At 35.2% G+C, this 20912-nt stretch overlaps 1 protein-coding gene across 14 annotated transcripts in view; it reads left to right on the top strand.

Moving 5' to 3' along the window:
* Positions 1–20912, top strand: part of TSC22D1 (TSC22 domain family member 1) — a 122344-nt gene that overhangs the window by 12585 nt on the left and 88847 nt on the right. The window contains exon 2 of one of the 14 annotated variants that reach the window (XR_006271239.1): positions 19616–19771. The exons of 12 other annotated variants lie outside the window; for them this stretch is intronic. Coding sequence is in view for 1 of the 2 variants with exons in the window: in XM_043478098.1 (XP_043334033.1) it covers positions 19616–19661 (46 nt within the window). In the remaining variant the exon portion in view is untranslated. Of the gene's footprint in view, positions 1–19615; positions 20910–20912 lie in introns of those variants that run through there. One more of the 14 variants, XM_043478098.1, reaches the window with a different exon arrangement.

Here is a 20912-nt window from a genome sequence, read left to right as displayed (position 1 = left end):
AATTCCTAACCACTCTGTTTTGCTTATGGTCACTGTAGTTACTTGTTACTAAACTAGCAAGTTATGGTTTCTATTAAGGGCAAAGAACCATGAAAAAGACATGGTGGTGATTAGAATTAGCAATAAATTTAATTGATTATATATGGATATTAAATGGGAGTAAAAAAGTATTAAGAGATGAGGCCTTTTAAGGTTGGGGTTAGTAAAAACAGAAGGAAAATACAGAATCTGTTGTAGTGATCATCAGAGTCTAGTTTTGAGAGTCTTTAAAGGTTTTCATATCCTTTTGTGGACATACCAGTGTTAAACCTGGCTGCGTGGCTTAAAACTGTACTTGTATTGACTGGGGAGAAGATTTGCTGTGGCTTGATTTTATTAAGGATTAGATCATGGTGAGTGGTATTGCCTTTTCCCATCCATGGACCCATAGAGTAAAGGGTGCTCTGAGCTTCCTGGAGATAAGACAGATGCAGTAGCATCTTGTTTTTCCAGGCAGCCCAGGTATTTTTATAATACTGAATCACTGCCTAGGCGAGGGGCTCCTGGTGCTTAGTGTATGTGGCTGAGAATTCTCTTTTTCAGTCATTGTAGATGGATTGATTATAAAATTGCTCACTGTTGATGAGACTTCATTCTCTCTCAGCTGTCCTACTTACCTAATTTCTTTGGTTATTAGGGTTAGTGTATATCTCCATGTCAGCAAGCCCCGTATATTGACTAGTTAGTCAAACAACATATAGATGTACAGTTGAAATAATATCTAGCATTACATTTTTGCTATCATATAGGTATGATATATTTCTAGTGGTAACAGTAATAAAACCTTATTCTTGTATTCTTTTTGTGGGGCAAGGGTTTAATAAAACCATTTGAGATAGATTATGTGCCTTTGAGTCACAGCAGTCTTAAAGTTGTGCAGTTTTCACAGAGGAAGACACTGAATCTTGGGTTCATTTATTCCTTCAGTAAGTAATAAAATACTGAGTTCCTACTATGTATCATATATGCTGCTTTTAGCTTGTTCATGGACAGATTGCAACAATTTAATAATAGTAGTAGTAGTAGTAATAGTCATAGTAGGAGTAGGCAAAAATTATAGTACTTGTTTTCTGCAAATTCTAAGCGCTTTCCATGTTATCAACTTGTGAATTCTCCGAACAACCTTTGTTACCCACATTTTGCAGATAAGGAAATTGAGGGATAGAATGATTAAATAATTTATTCAAGGTCACCTGGCTAGTAAGTGGGAGCTGGGACATAGCTCCAGGCAGACTGAGTCTGGAGTTGGTGCTCTTAATGACTTTTGTGCTCCACTGTCTCTGTAGCATACGATCCGAACCACGGTGTTCTGGTGGTATTTCCTCACTCAGCTTACGTGCAGTGGAAGGCACTGAGAACTGTAGATGCTCCTTATTTCCTCAGACCCGTAGATACTCCTTTTGATCTTGGAAGTTTGGGTGGGGCTGCTACTCCTATGGTTGTGTTATAGAATGTGAGCACCTTGAGAGCAAAGATGTTACCCATCTGTTTTTACCTCTATATTTCTACTGCTCTACAGTAGAACCTGGCTCATCACGTGTTCTGAAATATTTGTTGAATACGTGAGTGCAGACGTGTGGCAGAAACAACCCCCACAGTTGTCCAGGAAAGCCATATAATTACTGCCAAATACTTCGCTATCGTGTTACCATGATTGCATAGCTGTTTTGATAGACAGGAGTAAGGCTCAGTTCTTCTCAGATACGTTACTGTCCCTGTTATAGTAAATGGTTTGCCCCTCACTGGCCTACCATATGGGTATATTTATTGAGTAGGTACTCGCTGTAAGGGCTTCCCTGGTGGCTTGGACGGTAAACAATCTGCCTGCAATGCAGGAAACCCAGGTTCGATCCCTGGGTTGGAAAGATACCCTGGAGAAGGGAATGGCTACCCACTGCAGTATTTTTGCCTGGAGAATCCCATGGACAGTGGGAGCCTGGTGGGCTGCAGTCCATGGGATAACAAAGAGACAGACTCGATTGAGTGACTAAGCACACACTAGGTGTAAATCATTATATCTAGTAGTGCTGTAGGCAAAGATGTAATCTATCATGGTTCTTGTTCTCAAGCAGTGTATGCTACATATACATGGGGAAATTATAAGAGCTGAAGAACAATTTCAAATCCTAAAAGATGATGCTGTTAAAGTGCTGCACTCAATATGCCAGCAAATTTGGAAAACTCAGCAGTGGCCACAGAACTGGAAAAGGTCAGTCCGTTTCAATCCCAAAGAAGGGCAATGCCGAAGAATGTTCAAACTACCATACAATTGCACTCATCTCACATGCTAACAAAGTAATGCTCAAAATTCTCCAAGCCAGGCTTCAATAGTATGTGAACCATGAACTTTCAGATGTTCAAGCTGGATTTAGAAAAGGAATAGGAACCAGAGATCAAATTGCCAGCATCTGTTGGATCATCAAAAAAGCAAGAGAATTCCAGAAAAACATCTGCTTCTGCTTTATTGATTACGCCAAAGCCTTTGACTATGTAGATCACAACAAACCGTGGAAAATTCTTCAAGAGATGGGAATACCAGACCACCTTACCTACCTCCTGAGAAATGTGTATGCAGGTCAAGAAGCAATAGAACCAGACATGGAACAACAGACTGGCTCCCAATTGGAAACAGAGTACAAGGCTGTATATTGTCACCCTGCTTATTTAACTTCTATGTAGAGTATATCATGCAAAATGCAGGGCTGGATGAAGCACAAGCTGGAATCAAGATTGCTAGGAGAAATATCAGTAACCTCAGATATGCAGATAATACCACTCTATGGCAGAAAGTGAAGAAGAATTAAGCCTCTTGATGAAAGTGAAAGAGGAGAGTGAAAAAGCTGGCTTAAAACTCAACATTCAAAAAACTTAAGATCATGGCATCTGGTCCCATCACTCTATGGCAAAAAATGGAGAAACAGTGGAAACAATGAAGAGACTTTATTTTCTTGGCCTCCAAAATCACTGCAGATGGTGACTGCAGCCATGAAATTAAAAAAGACACTTGCTCCTTGGAAGGAAAGCTATGACCAACCTAGACAGCATATTAAAAAGCAGAGACATATTTTGCCAACAAAGGTCAGTCTAGTCAAAGCTATGGTTTTTCCAGTAGTCATGTATAGATGTGAGAGTTGGACCATAAAGAAAGCTGAGTGCCACAAGAATTGATACCTTTGAACTGTGGTGTTGGAGAAGACTCTTGAGAGTCCCTTGGACTGCATGGAGATCCAAACAGTCCATCCTAGAGGAAATCTGTCCTGAATATTCATTGGAAAGACTGATGCTAAAGCTGAAACTCCAATACTTTGTCCACTTAATGTGAAGAACTGACTCATTAGAAAAAACCCTGATGCTGGGAAAGATTGTAGGCAGGAGGAGAAGGGGACAACAGAGGATGAGATGGTTGGGTGGCATCATGGACTTAATAGACGATGAGTTTGAGCAAGCTCTGGGAGTTGGTGATGGACAGGGAGGCCTGGCGAGCTGCAGTCCATGGGGCACAGAGTCCGACACAACTGATTGAACTGAAGTAATAGTTTTAAATAGAATGAAATATGAAGTTGAAAAATCAGAAATTTTGAGCTGGAAATCTTGATCACATTCAACTTTTGGCATATAGGTAGAGGAACAAGTTCAAAGAGGCTATGTGAATTCCTGACACAGTGCTACAAAATGTTTCTTAGGCTTTAACTGGAATGCCAGCCTCCAAAATGACAAAGGATACTACATTCAGAGTTTACAAGTGGGATATAATTGACCTTTGGTAGGTTAGGAAAGCAATTGTTGTTTGAACTGACTTTTCAGAAATCTTGAGTTGAAGGAGAATGTTTCAGGCAGGAGAATGCTAATAATGAAAATGGCATGAAATAAAATATTCTGGGCACCAGTTAGGCAACAGTTGCTCTTAATAGATGTCTAAGGTGGTGATAGGAAGTGACTGAAGATTAAATTAGGGAGTGATTTTTGTCTTCAACACTTGTTAACTGATGTTCAAGGAAAATTAGTATAAAAGGAATTTGTAATTTGGATTGAAGTGGGGATATACTTGGAATAGGAAGGACAAGTTAGGAAGTTATGTTTTTCTATTATTATTTAACGAATGGAGGAAATTAGGGGGATTGTGGTTTTCATTGTAAGATGATTCAGTTCAGGAATCCTTTGGTTAGCAAATTTCTCAACTTATGAAAATACTGCATTCACTTTTCTAGCTTCTCCCTCAAAACAATGTTTCATTTCTTTTATGTCAAAAAGGAAAAAGACAACCCTGATTTTCCAGAAAAGCTATTGATTTATAGCTGCAGTTTTAAAAGTCTGAAGAATAAGTGGTTCTAACCTTCAGGTATGATTTTGGCAGTTTAGTGTCTCTATAGGTTTTATCTGTGTCTGTAATCCAAAGCAGATGTGTCCTAAATATATTTAGTAGTGAAAGGAAATCCAAGTAACTGTGAACTAAATATTTAGGATGGGTTCTTTACATTATTGATCGTAGGTGCTTTCTTTGCGTACTAGCCAGAGTCCATTGCCAGTTTCTTCCAGGTACTGGAAGGAGATGGAATTATTTCTTCCTATGCCCTGAGCACTCCTAGGTCTCTACCAAAAGGAAATGGTATAGATTTATTTAAAATGAGAAAAACATTAAGGCTATCATTGACAGTAATTATAATTTGATTGTTTTATTGACATCTAAAGTGCCACAGAACTTATTCCTTTATATGTTGGTGCCTTTTTTCATTTTTGTTTGCCATTTCAAAAATTTGAGAATATACACATATATGTGTGGGTACACATACAAAGGAATATGCTTTTTTAAAAGGACGCTTTGAAATTGTCCTTAGATTACAGAATCTCCTGGATATTTGAAAGGATGTAATTTACTGTGTATATACATAGCACTGATTTATATCCTTAAGGAGAGCCTGCAGTTGAATTTAAGAGTAAGTATACACACACACACACACACACACACACACACACACGAAAGAGAAAATAGGTAACAGATTCAACATATATTACTCTTCTCCTGTTTTTGGTTCTTTGTGTCAGTTTTTTCACCCATTTATTTTATCTTGTAATATTTACATCTGTTTTTTCAAGTTTCTGGAAACATTTTCGGGAAGGACTTGAGGTAGAAAGTCAGTAAATGGGAGAGTATGACAAGGTAGAATGTGGTGTGTCATGAGCGATACTGCTAAAGCAGTAGTGAGAGACAGAAGGTAAAGATCGCCTGCTTTTGAGAGGGGTTTGATAGCTGTGGGGGTTGTAATATGTCACGTTAGCAGAGAAAACATCCCCAAAAGGTTCACGGTATGGAGAGTGTTTTATAGAAAAGAACACAAGACATAGTCTAAGTTGGTAGGACATAGTGTCTGTATACAAGAACATGGCAGATGAGGCTAACTTTGAAAAACCTTAAAGGCAGGATTGCCAAGTTTAGACTTAATTGGACTTGGAATGGAGGGCCCTTCTTGTGTGTATGTAGTGGCGTGATCAGTGCTGTGTTTTAGGAAACACATCCTTACTTTGGCTGTCTCGTTGCTTCCTTTCTTAATGGGGTATGAGAAGTTCAGTAATTCCCTTTCCATCACTGGTGAAGAGGGAGGCACATTCTCTTTGTGGTTGCAATCTGAGATAATGGTTTGAACCAGTGACCTTGGCCTCATTGGGAAAGCTAAGAAGGTAAGGACCCAGTCCACACACGGTAACACTCCACTTATCCAGAGTGGGTAACTTAATCCTTCAGAACACAGCTCTGGCTTCCGAAACTGCTTGAAATTGCCATCACAAAATAAAGCTATGTGGGTTTTTTTGTTTTATTTGTTTCCTCTTTTTGCATAGTATCTCTGGTCCTTTTTTGGACTTTTACTAGCTGTATCATCTTAAAGGAGATGAGGGGAGGGGAAGGGGAAAATGGGACTCTTAGGCATGTAGGATGACAGTAAGAAAGTAGCAGTTCATAACCTGACAGCAAAGTCGGAGTTGGAAATTTTAATAAAACCCCAGAGAAGTTTGATACGGTATTGAATGTTTACTAGTTGGAAGTTAGGTTATGTTTTGTAAATTATTTTAAGGAAGCATGAACCTGAATGAATCCCAAATGGTGTTAATTACTGAGCTATGGATAAGTATAAAGAGATGGTATTTTTAGTTGTATCTGCCACCATTGTATCATTTTAACCGTGGACTAATTAATATACTGCTTTATGTTGCTTTTTTTCCCCATTCTCAAATAAGGGAAGTGCTTTACATTTTCCTAGTAAGAGTCTTCTGTAAGAAATTCATAATGTGTTATAAATAAATGTTAGGCCTCTACAGACAGATATTACAGAGAATATTTTCAGTACTAAAAAGTCCCTAATACATGCTAAGATTTAAGTAATTATCAATGATTTTTATATTTTATATTAATTTATATATTATAATATATATATCATATACTGTATATATTTTTATATAATTTTATATTTATATTAGTGAAATTATTGATGAATAAATGGCATGTCAGTTACTGATGAATAAATGGCATGTCAGTTACCTATCAGTTTAAGGTATTGTGTAGATACCTACTTATTTGGATATTTTGTTATAATATTCCCCCTCAGTTTTTTCTTTGAAATATTTTTATTATCTTTTCAATGCAGTGAATCAAATAATTGCATCAAAGCTGATTTCTCATTTTAGATGTTATAAATCTCTTTTTTAGAAATGGATAATCCAACCACTTTCATAAGGAAATATTGCTTATGCTTTTAATGTAGTTTTGTTTTCTTGGTTGTGTCCTTTTTATTGTGGTATTTTCAACAATGACTAAGATTCTTTATTGAGGGAAATACTCTCCTGTTTTAAAATTTACTTATGAGAGATGGTATTGGAAGGAGTGATGCTCAAACTGAAACTCCCAATACTTTGGGCACCTGATGTGAAGAACTGACTCTTTGGAAAAGACCCTGATGCTGGGAAAGATTCAAGGCAGGAGGAGAAAAGGGGACAACAGAGGAGGAGATGGTTGGATGGCATCATTGACTCAATGGACATGAGTTTGAGTAAACTCCAGGAGTTGGTGATGGACAGGGAAGCCTGGCGTCCGCAGTCCATAGGGTCACAAAGAGTCAGACACGACTGAGCAACTGAACTGATTCAGTGAAACTTACCTTATTAAATTTATTTTGGAAAAAAATGCTACTTTGTAGTTAACCTTTTTTGGTTGATTTTTGTTTCTTCAACTGTATTGTTTGGGGTTCAAGGTGACGAGGTGAATTGAGTAAATCTCTGGTTTTGGCTCCAGTGGTGTCTGCTGATCAGGTGCTAATGAGCCATCACATGTCTGAGTCTTTCCTTCTCGTCCTGTTTTAAAAGGCTTGATCACTTACAGTTGATCTTAACTTCTCTTCCAGAGTCAAGCACAGAGCCTTATCTTTTGTCTTTGGTGGATATCCCATGATACCATAGAATCTTAAAATAAGGGATTTCACCGATTTCCAAGCTGTTCTTCAGTTTCATTGTGTTATTCTCTTCTTTTGGAATCTATCAAACATTATCTACCAGTTATTCTCCTATGTGACATCAGGATTTATGTTTGTACAACTGGATATATATCTTATTAGGAATTTATACCTGTTTTGAGATTCCAGGGAGGAAGGGTAGATCTAGAATGAGGAGGTGTAGGTTGAGTCCAAGCTATGTATCTTAACTAGTTTTCTGCCTCCATTCTTGAATCCCATAGTAATAAACCAAATATTAGACTTCATCCCAGTCCTTTTTTAAATCTTACTTTTCAGTGGAGGATACTGCCTTACTGACCCGCCTTGTTCCTGCCCTGCAGCAGTGTGAGTGAGCCGAACGCGCACACCCCTCGTCCCAGTCCTTTCAGGAGCAAGCGCACTTGCCTGTGTGCTCAGCTGCTTCAGTCGTGTCCAGCTCCGCGACCCTGAGGGCTGTAGCCCGCCAGGCTCCTCTCTCCATGGGATTCTCTAGGCAAGAATTATTGGAGTGGGTTGCCGTTTCCTCCTCCAGGGAATCTCCCCGTCCAGGGATCAAACCCATGTCTCTGGCATTGGCAGGTGGGTTCATTACCACTAGAGCCACCTAGGAAGCCCCAGAATCAAGTATGTTTAATATTTACTGAAGGTAAATAATATTGAAAGTAGCAACTTCTTTAACTTTTTTTTTTTTTTTGTAAATTTGTATAAGGTTGATGATAAATTCATAGGGGACCTGAGGATTGTATGACAGATGATTCTAAAATTTGTTTCACTATATTATTGGCTGACATACTACTATTGGTAAAATATTGTCAAGGAAGTTGGTGATGTAACTACCAAGTGATGGAGCTAGTATTCCATTAGGTGATTTGATTCCAGAGCTTATACCACTCTGGCTCTCCGTATTTGTGGGTTCCACGTCCATGGATTCAGCCATTCTCTGGTTGGTTGAATCCGAGGATGTGGGATCCACAGATGGGGAGGGCCAGTAGTATTGATACTTGATACTACTTTGGACCTAGGGAGTGTCATAATGAGTGAAGTAAGTCAGAGAAGGACAAATATCCTATGACATCCCTTATGCCTGGAATCTAAAAAGAATTGATACAAATGAACTTATTTACAAAACAAAGAGACCCAGACTTAGAAAAGGAGCTTATGATTGCCTGGGGGAAGAGAGAGATAGGGAGTTTGGGAAGGTCATGTACACACTGCTGTATTTAAAATGGATGACCAACAAGGACCTATTGTATAGCACATGGAACTCAATGTGATGTGCCAGCCTGGATGGGAGGGGTGTTTGGAAGAGAATGGATTCATGTATATATATGGCTGAATCCCTTTGCTGTTCACTGGAAACTACCACAACATTGTTAATTAGCTATACTAATAAAAGGGCTTCCCTGGTGGCTTAGATGATAAAGAGTCTGCCTGCAGTGCAGGAGACCTGGGTTCGATCCCTGGGTTGGGAAGATCCCCTGGAGAAGGAAATGGCAACCTACTCCAGTACTCTTGCCTGGAGAATCACATGGACGGAGGAACCTGGTGGCCTGCAGTTCATGGAGTCACAAAGAGTTGGACACGACTGTGTGACTTCACTTTCACTAATAAAAAGTTTAAAATTTGAAAAAAGCACAAATGCAGGCCACAGAAAAAGCAGTCTTTAGCATATGAGTATGGAGCTCTTTGGCCTTGAACACTTCCTGTTGGTTCTTCATTATCGAGTGTACAGTGACTGGTGTTCCAAATGATGATCCTCTCAATCTTAATTTCATTCTTTTTTTCTTAATACATTTAAAAGCATTTTCTACTCAAAATTAGTTAAGTTTTCCAAGTTTTTGCTAAAGAATAAGCCTTTAATTAGAAAATTAAGTGGAATCCAATTTCTAAAAAATAAACTGATATAGAGATAGTTTTATGACAAACATTTTAATAGATCAGATTGGTAGCCTTGTATTGATCTCATTGAGCTTTAAATACAAGCTTATAAGCTCTTGATACTTTGGATTATTTTTTGTTTGTTTCACGTGATCAAATTATAGTACTTTTCAAAATAGAAAACTCTCATCAATTCAATCATAATAGCACATTGTGACTCAGATCTTTAATTTTGTACAGTGACAGCTTATTTTCACATTGCATGATTATTATTGGAATAAAAAATTACTAATTTATGTGAACATTTTTATATTAAGTTGAAAAGCAAGATTTACCTAGTCTTTTTTGCTTATTAACCTAGAAGAGTATTATTTTTAAATCATAGACAGTTGCATTAGTTATTCTTTTAATTCAAAGGTCTTATAATAAAGCTGCTTTCCTTAATTTTTATATTTTCCTGATTCACTTATAAACAGTGGAACTATAGAAAACAATTGGAGTTTTTTTAAATCATAGTTAACAGTAAAGATATATCTTAAAGGATATAGTAGTAATTTATAATTTAATAGTAACATAGTACAAATCTTATTCACATGTTCCATAATTTCACTTTCCAGTAATATGAAATAGCCAAAGCTGCTAAAAGTCAGTAATTTTCACATCTTGTACAGTTGATTGCATTTCTAGACATTTTGCTTACTGATATGCTTTCAAGAGCCTAAATTTGCCACTCTTCCCAATTCTTGAGGCAATCACATTGAAAAAGAGAAAATTATCAGTGAGGTTACCCTTCTGAAATGGATAGGCTAAGAGACTCACTTTGTTTTTTCTTTATATAAAAGTTTAGGTATGTCTCTTAACTACATTCAGATTCTTAGCTCATGAGAATCTGCCAATAGCTTCAGTTAGCTTATTAAGAAATTGATCCATATGCAAAAAAAAAAAAGTGAACACATTGGCTTAACAAAAACCTGGTTGTGTTATGAATATGTGACTTAAATGCAATTAATACAAATGCAGTTAATACGAATGGTTGAGGTAGAGGTTCCAAACATGAAAAGGGGGGTAAAAACAAACAGAAAGGCCAATAAAAGGGATGGTCAGGCAAGAGGAGGATCTGGTGATAGCTGTATAAAGTGTTTTAGAAAAATTAAGCAATTTAAGCAATTGTCTGTTAGCCCAGAAGGCTTTTTATATTTATCATATTTCTGTTCTTTCTTGATTATATTTATCATATTTCTGTTCTTTCTTGATATTTGTGATGATTTATTTATATAAGAAATATTTATTAAATGCTTGTTATACACGTATGTTCACACTGAGCAAACATACTAAGGATGCAAAGGGGAAAAGACATGATTTTGGTCTTAAACAGTTTTGTCTTGTACCCTGACGAAATATCCTAAAATCTTGTATGTCTTCTGAATTATTCCACGTTAAATTATGCTTAGTTATTCTGTGTGTGATGTGCATGACAGCTTTTCTGTTCACACAGGTTGATTAATCTAGGCTGTAGACTAATGAGCATAGAGCATAATGAGGTGGAGTTTAATGAGCATTATCCTTGGCCTCAGATCAGGTGTCTAATCTTGTTTATGCTATCTCTTCATTGTCTGACCTTTGTAAATGTACCTGTAAGCCCAATTTTTTTACCTGTTAAGTGGGAGTGCCAGCCACCCTTGCACTGTTAATGGGAGGGTAAAGGAGATAATGTAGTGCAGGAAGTTCACTTCTTTGTTCGGTAAACGGTAGCTGCTACTCTTTCTGTGCCAAACAAGAATGATTCCTTTCCTACCTACTGTAAATTGAAATTACAAACTTGTCTACGTGTTTAGAGACTTTCTCCATACTACAGCCTTAGAAACAAGTGATGCTGCACCTTTGTGATATTTTTGGTGGTAGCCTTTCTCACCTGGAGCTCCATTAGAGAATTAATGCATGCAGGAGGAGTGAATACCTTCTCAATTCTCTTAAGAACAATGTATATCTAGTATCACCATTCCAGATACATAAGAGAAAAGTGAATTTATTACATATAATGAAAGCATTGCGATTAATTCTTTTGCTGAATCCCAGGATGCTTGGACTGTAGCTTGACTATTGGAGAAGTGCTTCAGAATTCTGGAACTCATGGAAATAAAAGTTGTTAAAAGCACACTTCCCTCTTAATGGGGGCAGGGAATATGTAGAAGGAATGTAGTGTCATGTAGCAGATTGTTGATACTCAAAAAATGAAACCATTTCCCTAATCAAATGGATCTGAAACTTTTTTGCTGTAAAGATTGTTTTAGACAGGCGTAATGCCCTGAAGACCATCTGTTCCATACTCAGTCCCATATGGAATTGAAGACTTATCTGCTTAGAATGAATGGAATTAATCAGTTTATTTTAAATGAGATAATGACTCAGTACCTGGTTTCTAAGTTTCAGAGATTTGTTGAACTGGATTTTGAAATCTAGTTTAAAAGTTTCAAAACTAATGTTTTGGGAATGCTGGTTCTTCAAGTAAAAAGAAAAATGTTCTAGAGCCCTGGAATTTGGGGGAGAATGCTTTTTGCTATAAACATCTTGGAGACTGACATTGTATTTTAATTTATCGAAGACTGAGAAATTCTGCAGAAGGAAGACAGTTTTATTTCTTGACTCCAACTCATTTGAACATATAGCACCTATTAGTGTCTTATAGACCCTGTGTTTTGTGGAACATACTTTGGGAAATGTTGATCTGTTTCATTTTACATGTGAGGAATATTCTGGGTTGTATAGCTAAGTGATGGCAGGCTTCAAGTGCATCCCGTCCCTTCATTTATTATTCTACGTGAGCAGTTCTTTTTCTGCTATACCACCCTGTTTTCCCTTAAGTATTTGATTTATATTAGAAATAAAAGTATAATTGTTGTCATGTGAAAGTATATACCAAGTATATATACCATCTGGCAGAAGTCGAAGAACATATTGTGAGAAGTACAGCACTCTTACATTTGCAGCCTCATTTAATTGGCCCTGTCATTGTAAATGGTTTGCAGACCTTAGGGATGGGCCTCATATGAGTTAGCATATTCCTAGGGGAAATCTGTAAATAAGAGAGAAAGAACTAGTTAACTCCATAAACCAGAGATAGGGACGCTAATCAGAATTCGTTCTGTGCTTCAGTTAGTAAAACATAGGACATTTTACTTACTTTACTTTGTTTTTCTTATGTTTTAGAGTTAAAACTTCACATTGCTAACGAAGTAAAGGACCCAATTAAACATTTGATTAAACATTTGCACTCCCATTTATCTATTTCATGTGTTAAACATTTATTTCAGCAGTGGAATAAGAAAGTGGTACCAAAAAGGATGTCAGATTCTGAGAATAATGGAAGTCTTTTGGAGACTAAAAGATTGATCAAAGTGGTGAAAAGAATGGATATTGGAGATGTTCTTGAAGATGTATTGGTAGATTAAGGTATTTCTGGCTTTTTTGGGAATAACTTTGATGATAGACCACCATAAAACAGCAGGAAGTCAGAATTTTTAAAGTACTAGCTGTATTTATCAGAGACTTGATTCAAATTTTGAAGGAAGAATGGAAAAAGATTTTCCAACTCAAACACTATAATCTGGTATTCTGAATAAAATTTAAAGAAGTGCCTTATTTAAACATGTGAAGGAGTATACAAGAATTTTATTTCTTGAAGAAGTTATATCCACATTTGTTATTTTCTCACTGACAAAATTGAAAACTTGAGTTGTGGTAATAGTGGCACTTACAAGGACTTAATCCAAGATCTGTGATGGCCTTTAGAAAGTTATGTGGATAGCCCACATGGTATTAACTAAACTTCATGTATCTCTTTTATGTCAAATCATATTTCTAAAGTTGATTTGATGGTGATGATGTTCTTTTCCTTTCATACCATTTCACCATTTTCTTTTTTGGCAGTATTTTCATTTTCACAACCTGGATTGTGTCTATAAAATCTTATTTCCAAAATGTTTGGAAAGTAGGATTGTCTGTGAAAGCTGTGAATGGTTGGTAAAATAACAGGATTAATGTGTTTGTTTTTTTTTTTCCAGAATGTAAATTTAGTATAGCATATCAGCTTAGGCATTCTTTATTTTCCGGGTTTATAGTTTCATTACTGTGTAGGTATTAAATACCTCATGAGTATTTGGCAAACTTGGGCTTTCTTAATTTCTGATGGCTTACTGACTGACATGAGCCTTGAAGTTCAGGATGCCATCTATGACTTCTTTTTGTCGCTGCAGGCTCAATGTCCAGACAAGTTATATAAGACCAGAGTAGATTAAAGGTGTTATTTATAATTAAATAATTCTCCAGTCTTTTAAAAAACCTTCCTCGCTTTGTTGATAAGGAATTTGAAAGCATCTTGTTCTTGTATAAACTACTGAGTGCTTCTCATATCATACTCACAAGGAGATATTATATTGATTTTTATTAGATTTCATTGGAATGAGGAAGGGAATGACCTTCTTTTGATCTTGTTTTTATATACAGAAGAATTTGAGTAGAAATAATGAAAGCCATCTGTAAATAATTTTAAAAATACATTAAAATTTAGGACAGCTACTACAGCCATACAGAATATTATATATGCTAACAAACAAAAGACTGTTCTCTAAGTAGCAGAATTGAGCTCTGATTTAATAGAGAATAAAATCCAATTGTTACTGCTAGATCATCATTCTTACACTGCTCATAACAGAAGTGATGACTTAATATAATGTTTATTAATTTAATGTTTATATTTAATGCATTAAATACAAGGTTTAAAGTACATTAAGATAATTAAACTCATTGAACTTTTTATGAGATTTTTATTTAAGAGACTGTCCTATATATTTGTTAGGCAGGTTAATAGATACATGTGACATGTAAACTAGAAATTAAAATTTGCATCGTGCTTTTTTGAAGATCCTTTCAAGATGAGAAGAATTTCGAATTACCATTCCAGCAGACTTTTAGATAGAGGCCTTTCAGGTTCTGTAGAAACATCTGTTTCTAGGTTATTTATGGTGCTGATACTGAGTTTTGCTATACTTTATTTCTATGTCTTTTTGCCTTGCCAGACTTTCCTGGGTTGGTAGAAATGGCAAAACAAATAGAAGGAGAACATTTCAGTTCTACTTAAAGCATTTATTCTAGCATTTTATCACATTCTAAGTATTTTAAAAACAAATATTGCTAATCAAAATAATATAATTTGGAGAAGTATAAAATTAGTTAAAACTCAGGATTTGGAGACAAAATGTCCAAGTCCACAACTTACTAGATTTGTGATCTTAGATGAGTTAACTTGACTGCTTTGTGCCTTAGTATATTCTCAGTAAACTTGTGATGATTGTATTGTATGTCATTGAGTTGTGAGGTTGAGTGAGGCCATATATATAAAACGCATACTATATTGCTGTATACTAAGCTCTCCATAAGTGTTAAAAAAACAAACAGGTTATGAATATTTACTTGTAATTGATTTTTCAAGTGAAGGTTTATTAATTGAGAATTTTATAATTTGATTTTTAGGAAAAAAAATTGTTTAAGAGGGATATTTATGGCACTATACTTTCTTATGGAGATTTTTAAGAAAATGAGCACAAATTTTTGTTCCTTGCATTTTTTATTATGTAGGAATAAAAATTTACACATGTTAATTTAAAATCTGAAGACTTTTTGTTTTTTAGCCAATTACTCCTATATGCTTGCTTTAGTCCAAAGTTCATTTCCATGCTAGTTTGATATAAACATAATTCAGTTTCTCTGTTTATAGAAGATTTTTTTAATCTGATTTCTTCCAAATCAGAGTTCTTTGTATAGAACTATTTATCAAAAAAATTAAAAGCCTAAGCAAGACTATCACCATCTGATTAGTTTTCTGATGTTAGTACAGAACATTAATGCTATTATTTCTACTAGAGTTAGTTTTTAAAGAAAGATTGGAGTGCACTTTATGTCAAATTATTCAGAACCTTTTGTTTTATTTTATATTTTTGTTTTAAAGCAAAGTTAGGTCTATCTACCAAAAGTTGCAGAAATTAGTACATAGAATTCATCCAGCTTTTGCTAATATTTGTAGAACAAATGTAGAAATCAGGAGTTAATACTAACCATCTGTAAGTTTATTTGCATTTTGATTATAGTCCATTAAATGACCTTGTTTTGGTCCAGGATCCTATCTAGAATTTCACAGTGTATTTAATTGTCATGTCTGTTTAATCTTCTTCAGTCTGGGCTGGTTCTTCATTCTCTTTGCCTTTTGTAACTGTGACATTTTTGAAGAGTACTAGCTAGTTAGGCTATTTTTTAACTTGTGTGTCTGATGTTCTTTCCTAATCAGATTGAGAATTAAGCATTTTTGGAAAAGATTCCACTGAAGTGATGTTATGTCCTTATCAGTACATTGTATCAGGAGGTACATGTCCTGTTACCGGTGGTGATAAAAGTTAATTTGGTTAAGGAAGTGTCTGTCTGATTTCTACACTATTAATTTACTTTTTTCCTGTGTAAATAATAAGTGTCTTGTGGGAGATATTTTAATACTGTGTCAGTATTGTTTCTCATCATATTCCATTAATTTTAACATAAAATTACTTTCACTAAGGTTTTCTGTTTTTGAAATATAGAAGCCTTTTTCATTTAAAGGAGGCAGTGGTAAATTTAAATGTTTCTGTGTTTAGTTGTCTTGACCGTGAAGTTGCCTTTTTAAATGCAGCTTGATTCTGAATTTGACTTTTTTATAGTTGATATATATTTTTAGGATTGCCTTTTATCTTTCATTCTATAGTGCATTAACCGCTCTAAAAATGTGTTGCATATTTTCTTTTTTCTTTTTTTTACCTTTTTTACTTCCCTATCTTATAGTTAGTAGAACCTGAAGGCACAGTTGGATTAGCTATTGCTTTTCTCTCTTTTAACAAATACTTAATATTTAAACCTAATAGAGTAACTTGAGCCCCAAATTTTGGGATTAGTATCTTTTCCAAAAGGATGAAGAAAAAAATATATTGATAAATCTTGGAATTTGGTTAGATTCTTAAAATAATCTAGTAGGTTTCTTTCATTCTCATTATATTTTCTTCTCTTTTAGGTTATTGCTTTCCGTGGTCTATGTTCCTTAATTTCCAGGCTTTCTTCCTTATTTTAGTATTTATAAGGTGTATCCTGTTTGATAATATATACAGGGTTGTGGTTTAGCTATAACCTTTTCTTGGAAGCTAAGCAGGGTCGGGCATCCTTAGTACTTGGATGGGGGATACAGCCTTTTCCTCCAGATACAACACAATACTGTGGCTAACTAATTCTAAGGAAGCTGGGCTTTGTTTGTCTGTTTGCTTTTTTGACAAGATCTCTCACTTTTTAAAATTTAAAAGTGAAATTGGGTGTTTTGGCAATATCCAGTTTGTTTTCTTACTAATTTTTGGTCTGCAAAAGAACATTAGAAAATTTATAATGGGTCTTGTAATTTAGCTAAAATTTGTGTCACCTCAGGATGAAGTTTCAGGTGAAACCTGTGAAGTTTTACGTAGAAATTAACCCTAGATGCTGATGGACACCTCCCCCCCCCCCCAAAAAAAAAAGAGACTCCATGAAACTAATACTTATGATGATTTTTATTTCCTTTAGGATAAGAAAGCTTAACTTTAGACATCAGCCGCTTGACAAAGTTCTCCTTAACTTCTTGTTTTTTGACCAGTGGGCTTCATTCATTTGTAAAACCTTTACTGAATTTATTTAACTCAAGTGTGTATAGGGGCCGGAGTTGCAAAGACTCACTGCTTCTCTTAAGGATGTTCTTTCATTTTCTTCTTAGTGCCAGTTGGGCCTGATCTGGACATTTGAAGGGATTTGTGGGAAATTCTTATTCTTTGCAGAAGTGCCTTAGAACTAGTAAGAATTAATGATAAAAGATAAGAAGATATTTCTGTGTCATGTTCCCAGTTTAGAGTGAAAGTGAAGTCTCTCAATTGTGTCCGACTCTTTGCAACCCCATGGACTGTAGCCTACCAGGCTACTCTGTCCATGGGATTTTCCAGGCAAGAGTACTGGAGTGGGTTGCCATTTCCTTCTCCAGGGGATCTTCCCAACCCAGGGATTGAACCTGGGTCTCCCGCATTGTAGGTAGACGCTTTACCATCTGAGCCACCATATGACTCTTAAGATGTTTTGTTTTATGAATTGTCTGTAAATTTCTAATTTAGACTTCAAATTAGTCTTCTGTAACACAAGAGAATAGAAATCATAGTCTTCGTAGAAATGTGTTACCTTCCATTTCATTGCTTAAAAATGATTGGTGAATCTTTCTCTTTTCGTTGATATTAGAAATGGTTAGACCTATGTTATATGCTTATTTAGTAATTTAGTATTGAGAACAAATATTGCAAATAGTTTGTACATTTCAGGAGAGTTTCTTAAGAGTGGTATTTATATATAAAATACTTAGATTGTTTCTGATTTGACTGTAACTTAATATTCAGTAAGAATCTTTAAACTTTAATAATGGAAAAAACTAAAATGATAGATGACTAGACCTTCGGCCTCCTTGTTTGAGTTCTTCTGTTGCATTTCAGCATTGCTGATTTTCTTAGCTTTGGTTTGTAATTTCTTCTTTACTGGTTGAACTGTAAATCCTGAAGCGGAGTAATTTCTTTTTTCCCTCTTGAGACATCACATCGAAGAATGCTGTCTATTAAAACTGAATTACGTTAGGTCTTACTGTGTCTTTCTTGTGAGCCTCAATCAGTAGTAGTCTTGCAAAGGCTATTCTTTCTTGTTTGAATAATGGTCTCATTTTGAAAGTGCCTTTACATTTTTCTGTGTAAGTGATTATCAATCCATAGTCTTCATAAATTAACTCCTGAAGCAAGAGAGATACAGTTCTCCTCAGTGATTCAAATAATTCCTATTTAAGGAAATCTGTTTAGTTCATTTTTGAGTATGAATATGTTGAATCCACAAGTTTTGGCATACTTAAGGCAAAATAGAGAAGTGATATCTTGAAAGTAATCTGACTTGGGAGAATTTCATAAGTGGGTCTATTTCTCCAGCCAGCTCTCTTATTTAACTTACATAACTTAACCCAAGGACATTGGGTTTTTTATACTAAGTTTGTTGCCTTTTTAATTTATATATTCTGTGGGGCCTGGTGAATCAAGGATTTGGAGCTCCTACGTAAGGAGAAACTGTAAATTTAGACCATTATTAATCTGAGCAAGATAATGATTTCTTGGGAGTTGTTTCTCATTTTCAAAGTGAAGTGGGCTTCTAAATTTAAATTACTGAGTAATTTTTTTCCATAATGGAATGCTCCCTTTTTGCCTGTATTTTCAATCAGATATATCACTGTGCTACTGATTAGTATTTATAAAATGAAGAAAAACTAGGAAATTTGGAAAGCCATATCTTTATAGTTTCTGAATATATTTTAAACTGTATCTTAGTTAAGTTTTACTTAGCTCTCATTCATTTGAGAGTCTTTAAATTTTCATGATTTATATTGAAATATTATTAGGTATGAAAAAATTTGTCAAGAAAATTGATTAGAAAAGGGTAGAGGTTAATTGTTTAATAATTTTAAAAGTGCTTTTGTCATACCTGTTTCCACAGTATAGGTCCACTGAAAACAAATGAGATAGCTCTGATGTATCAGTTTTAAGCCTTTCTCATCTGTTAAAGAGCCACTCCTTAAGAACTCCAGCTGTGGAATACTTTGCTAATCTATTTGTGATTTTTGACCCTTGAAAATACCTATTTAGATTTTGTTTTCTTGAGAGATTGAATATTCAGAGCTTTTCTTTTTGTGCTCTTTTCCTCTTGTTATCCCTCATGTTCCTCCTAATGTGATTTTACTGTAAAATACTGTTTAAAGACCTTGGGATTTAAAATCTATTGGAAATTTGAAATGAAAAAATAGCTGCCACATACACTCATAAAATACTGTTGTAGTTATTTATTTGATATCTCTTGTTAGATGACAGTTTCACCCCCTTGACTTCCTTTTACTTCTTTTTTCATTTCTTTAAAATTTGGAAATTATAGATTTGATGGTTAAATTTATAGGTTTTCTAAGTCCGAACCATTTTCATTTCTCACTTGTAGAGAACTGAATATATTCCTAAGGTACCAAAGGGTTATATTACCTCATTCCTTCATCTTCAGGCTTAAAAATTTTTTCCTTACTCTAATTGTTGTTAGGTAATGGAATAACCATTCCTTTTCAGCTGTTGGCATTTTTCCAAACTGGCTGGCAGAGCCAGGAGGAAGTGAAGGCATTAAAACTAACTTTGGTTGGTTGCTACCTTCTTAGTGCTGAACCTATAACCTTTGTGGGTTGATTGATAGAGAACAAGAGAGCGCAGTCCTCGTTCCACTAACAGGTAAGGAACCCTTGTGATAACCAGTTGGGGTGAGAGAGAGAGAAATTATTTGATAGCCTTTTTTCTTAATTTATCCCCAAATATAACATGTCCCTGAAGTCGGACAGTGACTGCCCATGTTCCATACAGCAGGAGCATCAGTACCTTTCTATTTAGAATAAGATCTGAAATTTAATAGGGGTGTATCATTCTGTACCACAAAATACAGTTGGTCTGTTTTCCACTGTTAAATTTATCCTGCAGTCCCTCTAACTTTAAATATTATATATATCTGCCTATCTTATTCTCCTTTCAGCTTTTCCTTGATCAGATACTATGTGCTTTGAACTTCCTTCTCTTGTTCACCTTATTTCTATAATAAAGTGAACTATTTTCCAGTATCTTTATCATCATCTATTATTTGGGTATATCTTAACTGCTTTAATTTCTGCATTGAAGCCATTAATGATTATTTCCTGGTCCTTCTTGACCCCAAACCAAATGATCACGTTTGAAAAGGATTTTTAGTCCGTATTGCCTATGTCCACTATTCTGCCCTCCCACTTTTAAAGATGAGTGCTTGAAGAATAAATCTTTTTCAGTGACAGTAGGCATAGCTTGATAAAATTCAGGTTTATTTTTATACTGCTATAATAAGGGACTGTAGTCTGATTAATTCTTTAAATTACTGAAGAATTAAAAAACTGAGAACAAATTCCACTTCTTAAGGTTTAGTGGTATTCCTGTTAATATGCTTGATTATTCTATTTCTGCTTTTCAATCCATCGTCTTCTCTTTGACAGCAGAATTAATTGGGACTCCTCCTTTAATATATCTGAGGTCAAGTGCCTTTGCATGTCCCTTTAAGATACTTATGATCTTGTTTACCAGTCCTAATTTATCATTTTTAATTTGGTCTTCCACTTGAAGTTGAGTGGTTTGTCACACACTGTGTTATGACTTAGACCGAGCTAGTTCCCTTCTTAATAGTTACTGAGTAATTAATCATTCATGATGAAAGACTTCTAAAATTCAAATTAAGAAGGCACTGAAGAATGTGTGCGCAGAGGTGGCTCCTTTTTGTCCCGAGGATAAGTCATTACAAGCTCAAATGATCAGAGAATGTAATTTCTTAATAAGAGTTTTTTCTTAAATCTATATT

The sequence above is a fragment of the Cervus canadensis genome, chromosome 9 (genome assembly GCF_019320065.1).
Source record: "Cervus canadensis isolate Bull #8, Minnesota chromosome 9, ASM1932006v1, whole genome shotgun sequence".
Lineage (NCBI taxonomy): Eukaryota > Metazoa > Chordata > Mammalia > Artiodactyla > Cervidae > Cervus > Cervus canadensis.
The sequence above is the reverse complement of the archived record's forward strand: the minus strand, read 5'-3'. Positions and strand labels throughout refer to the sequence as shown.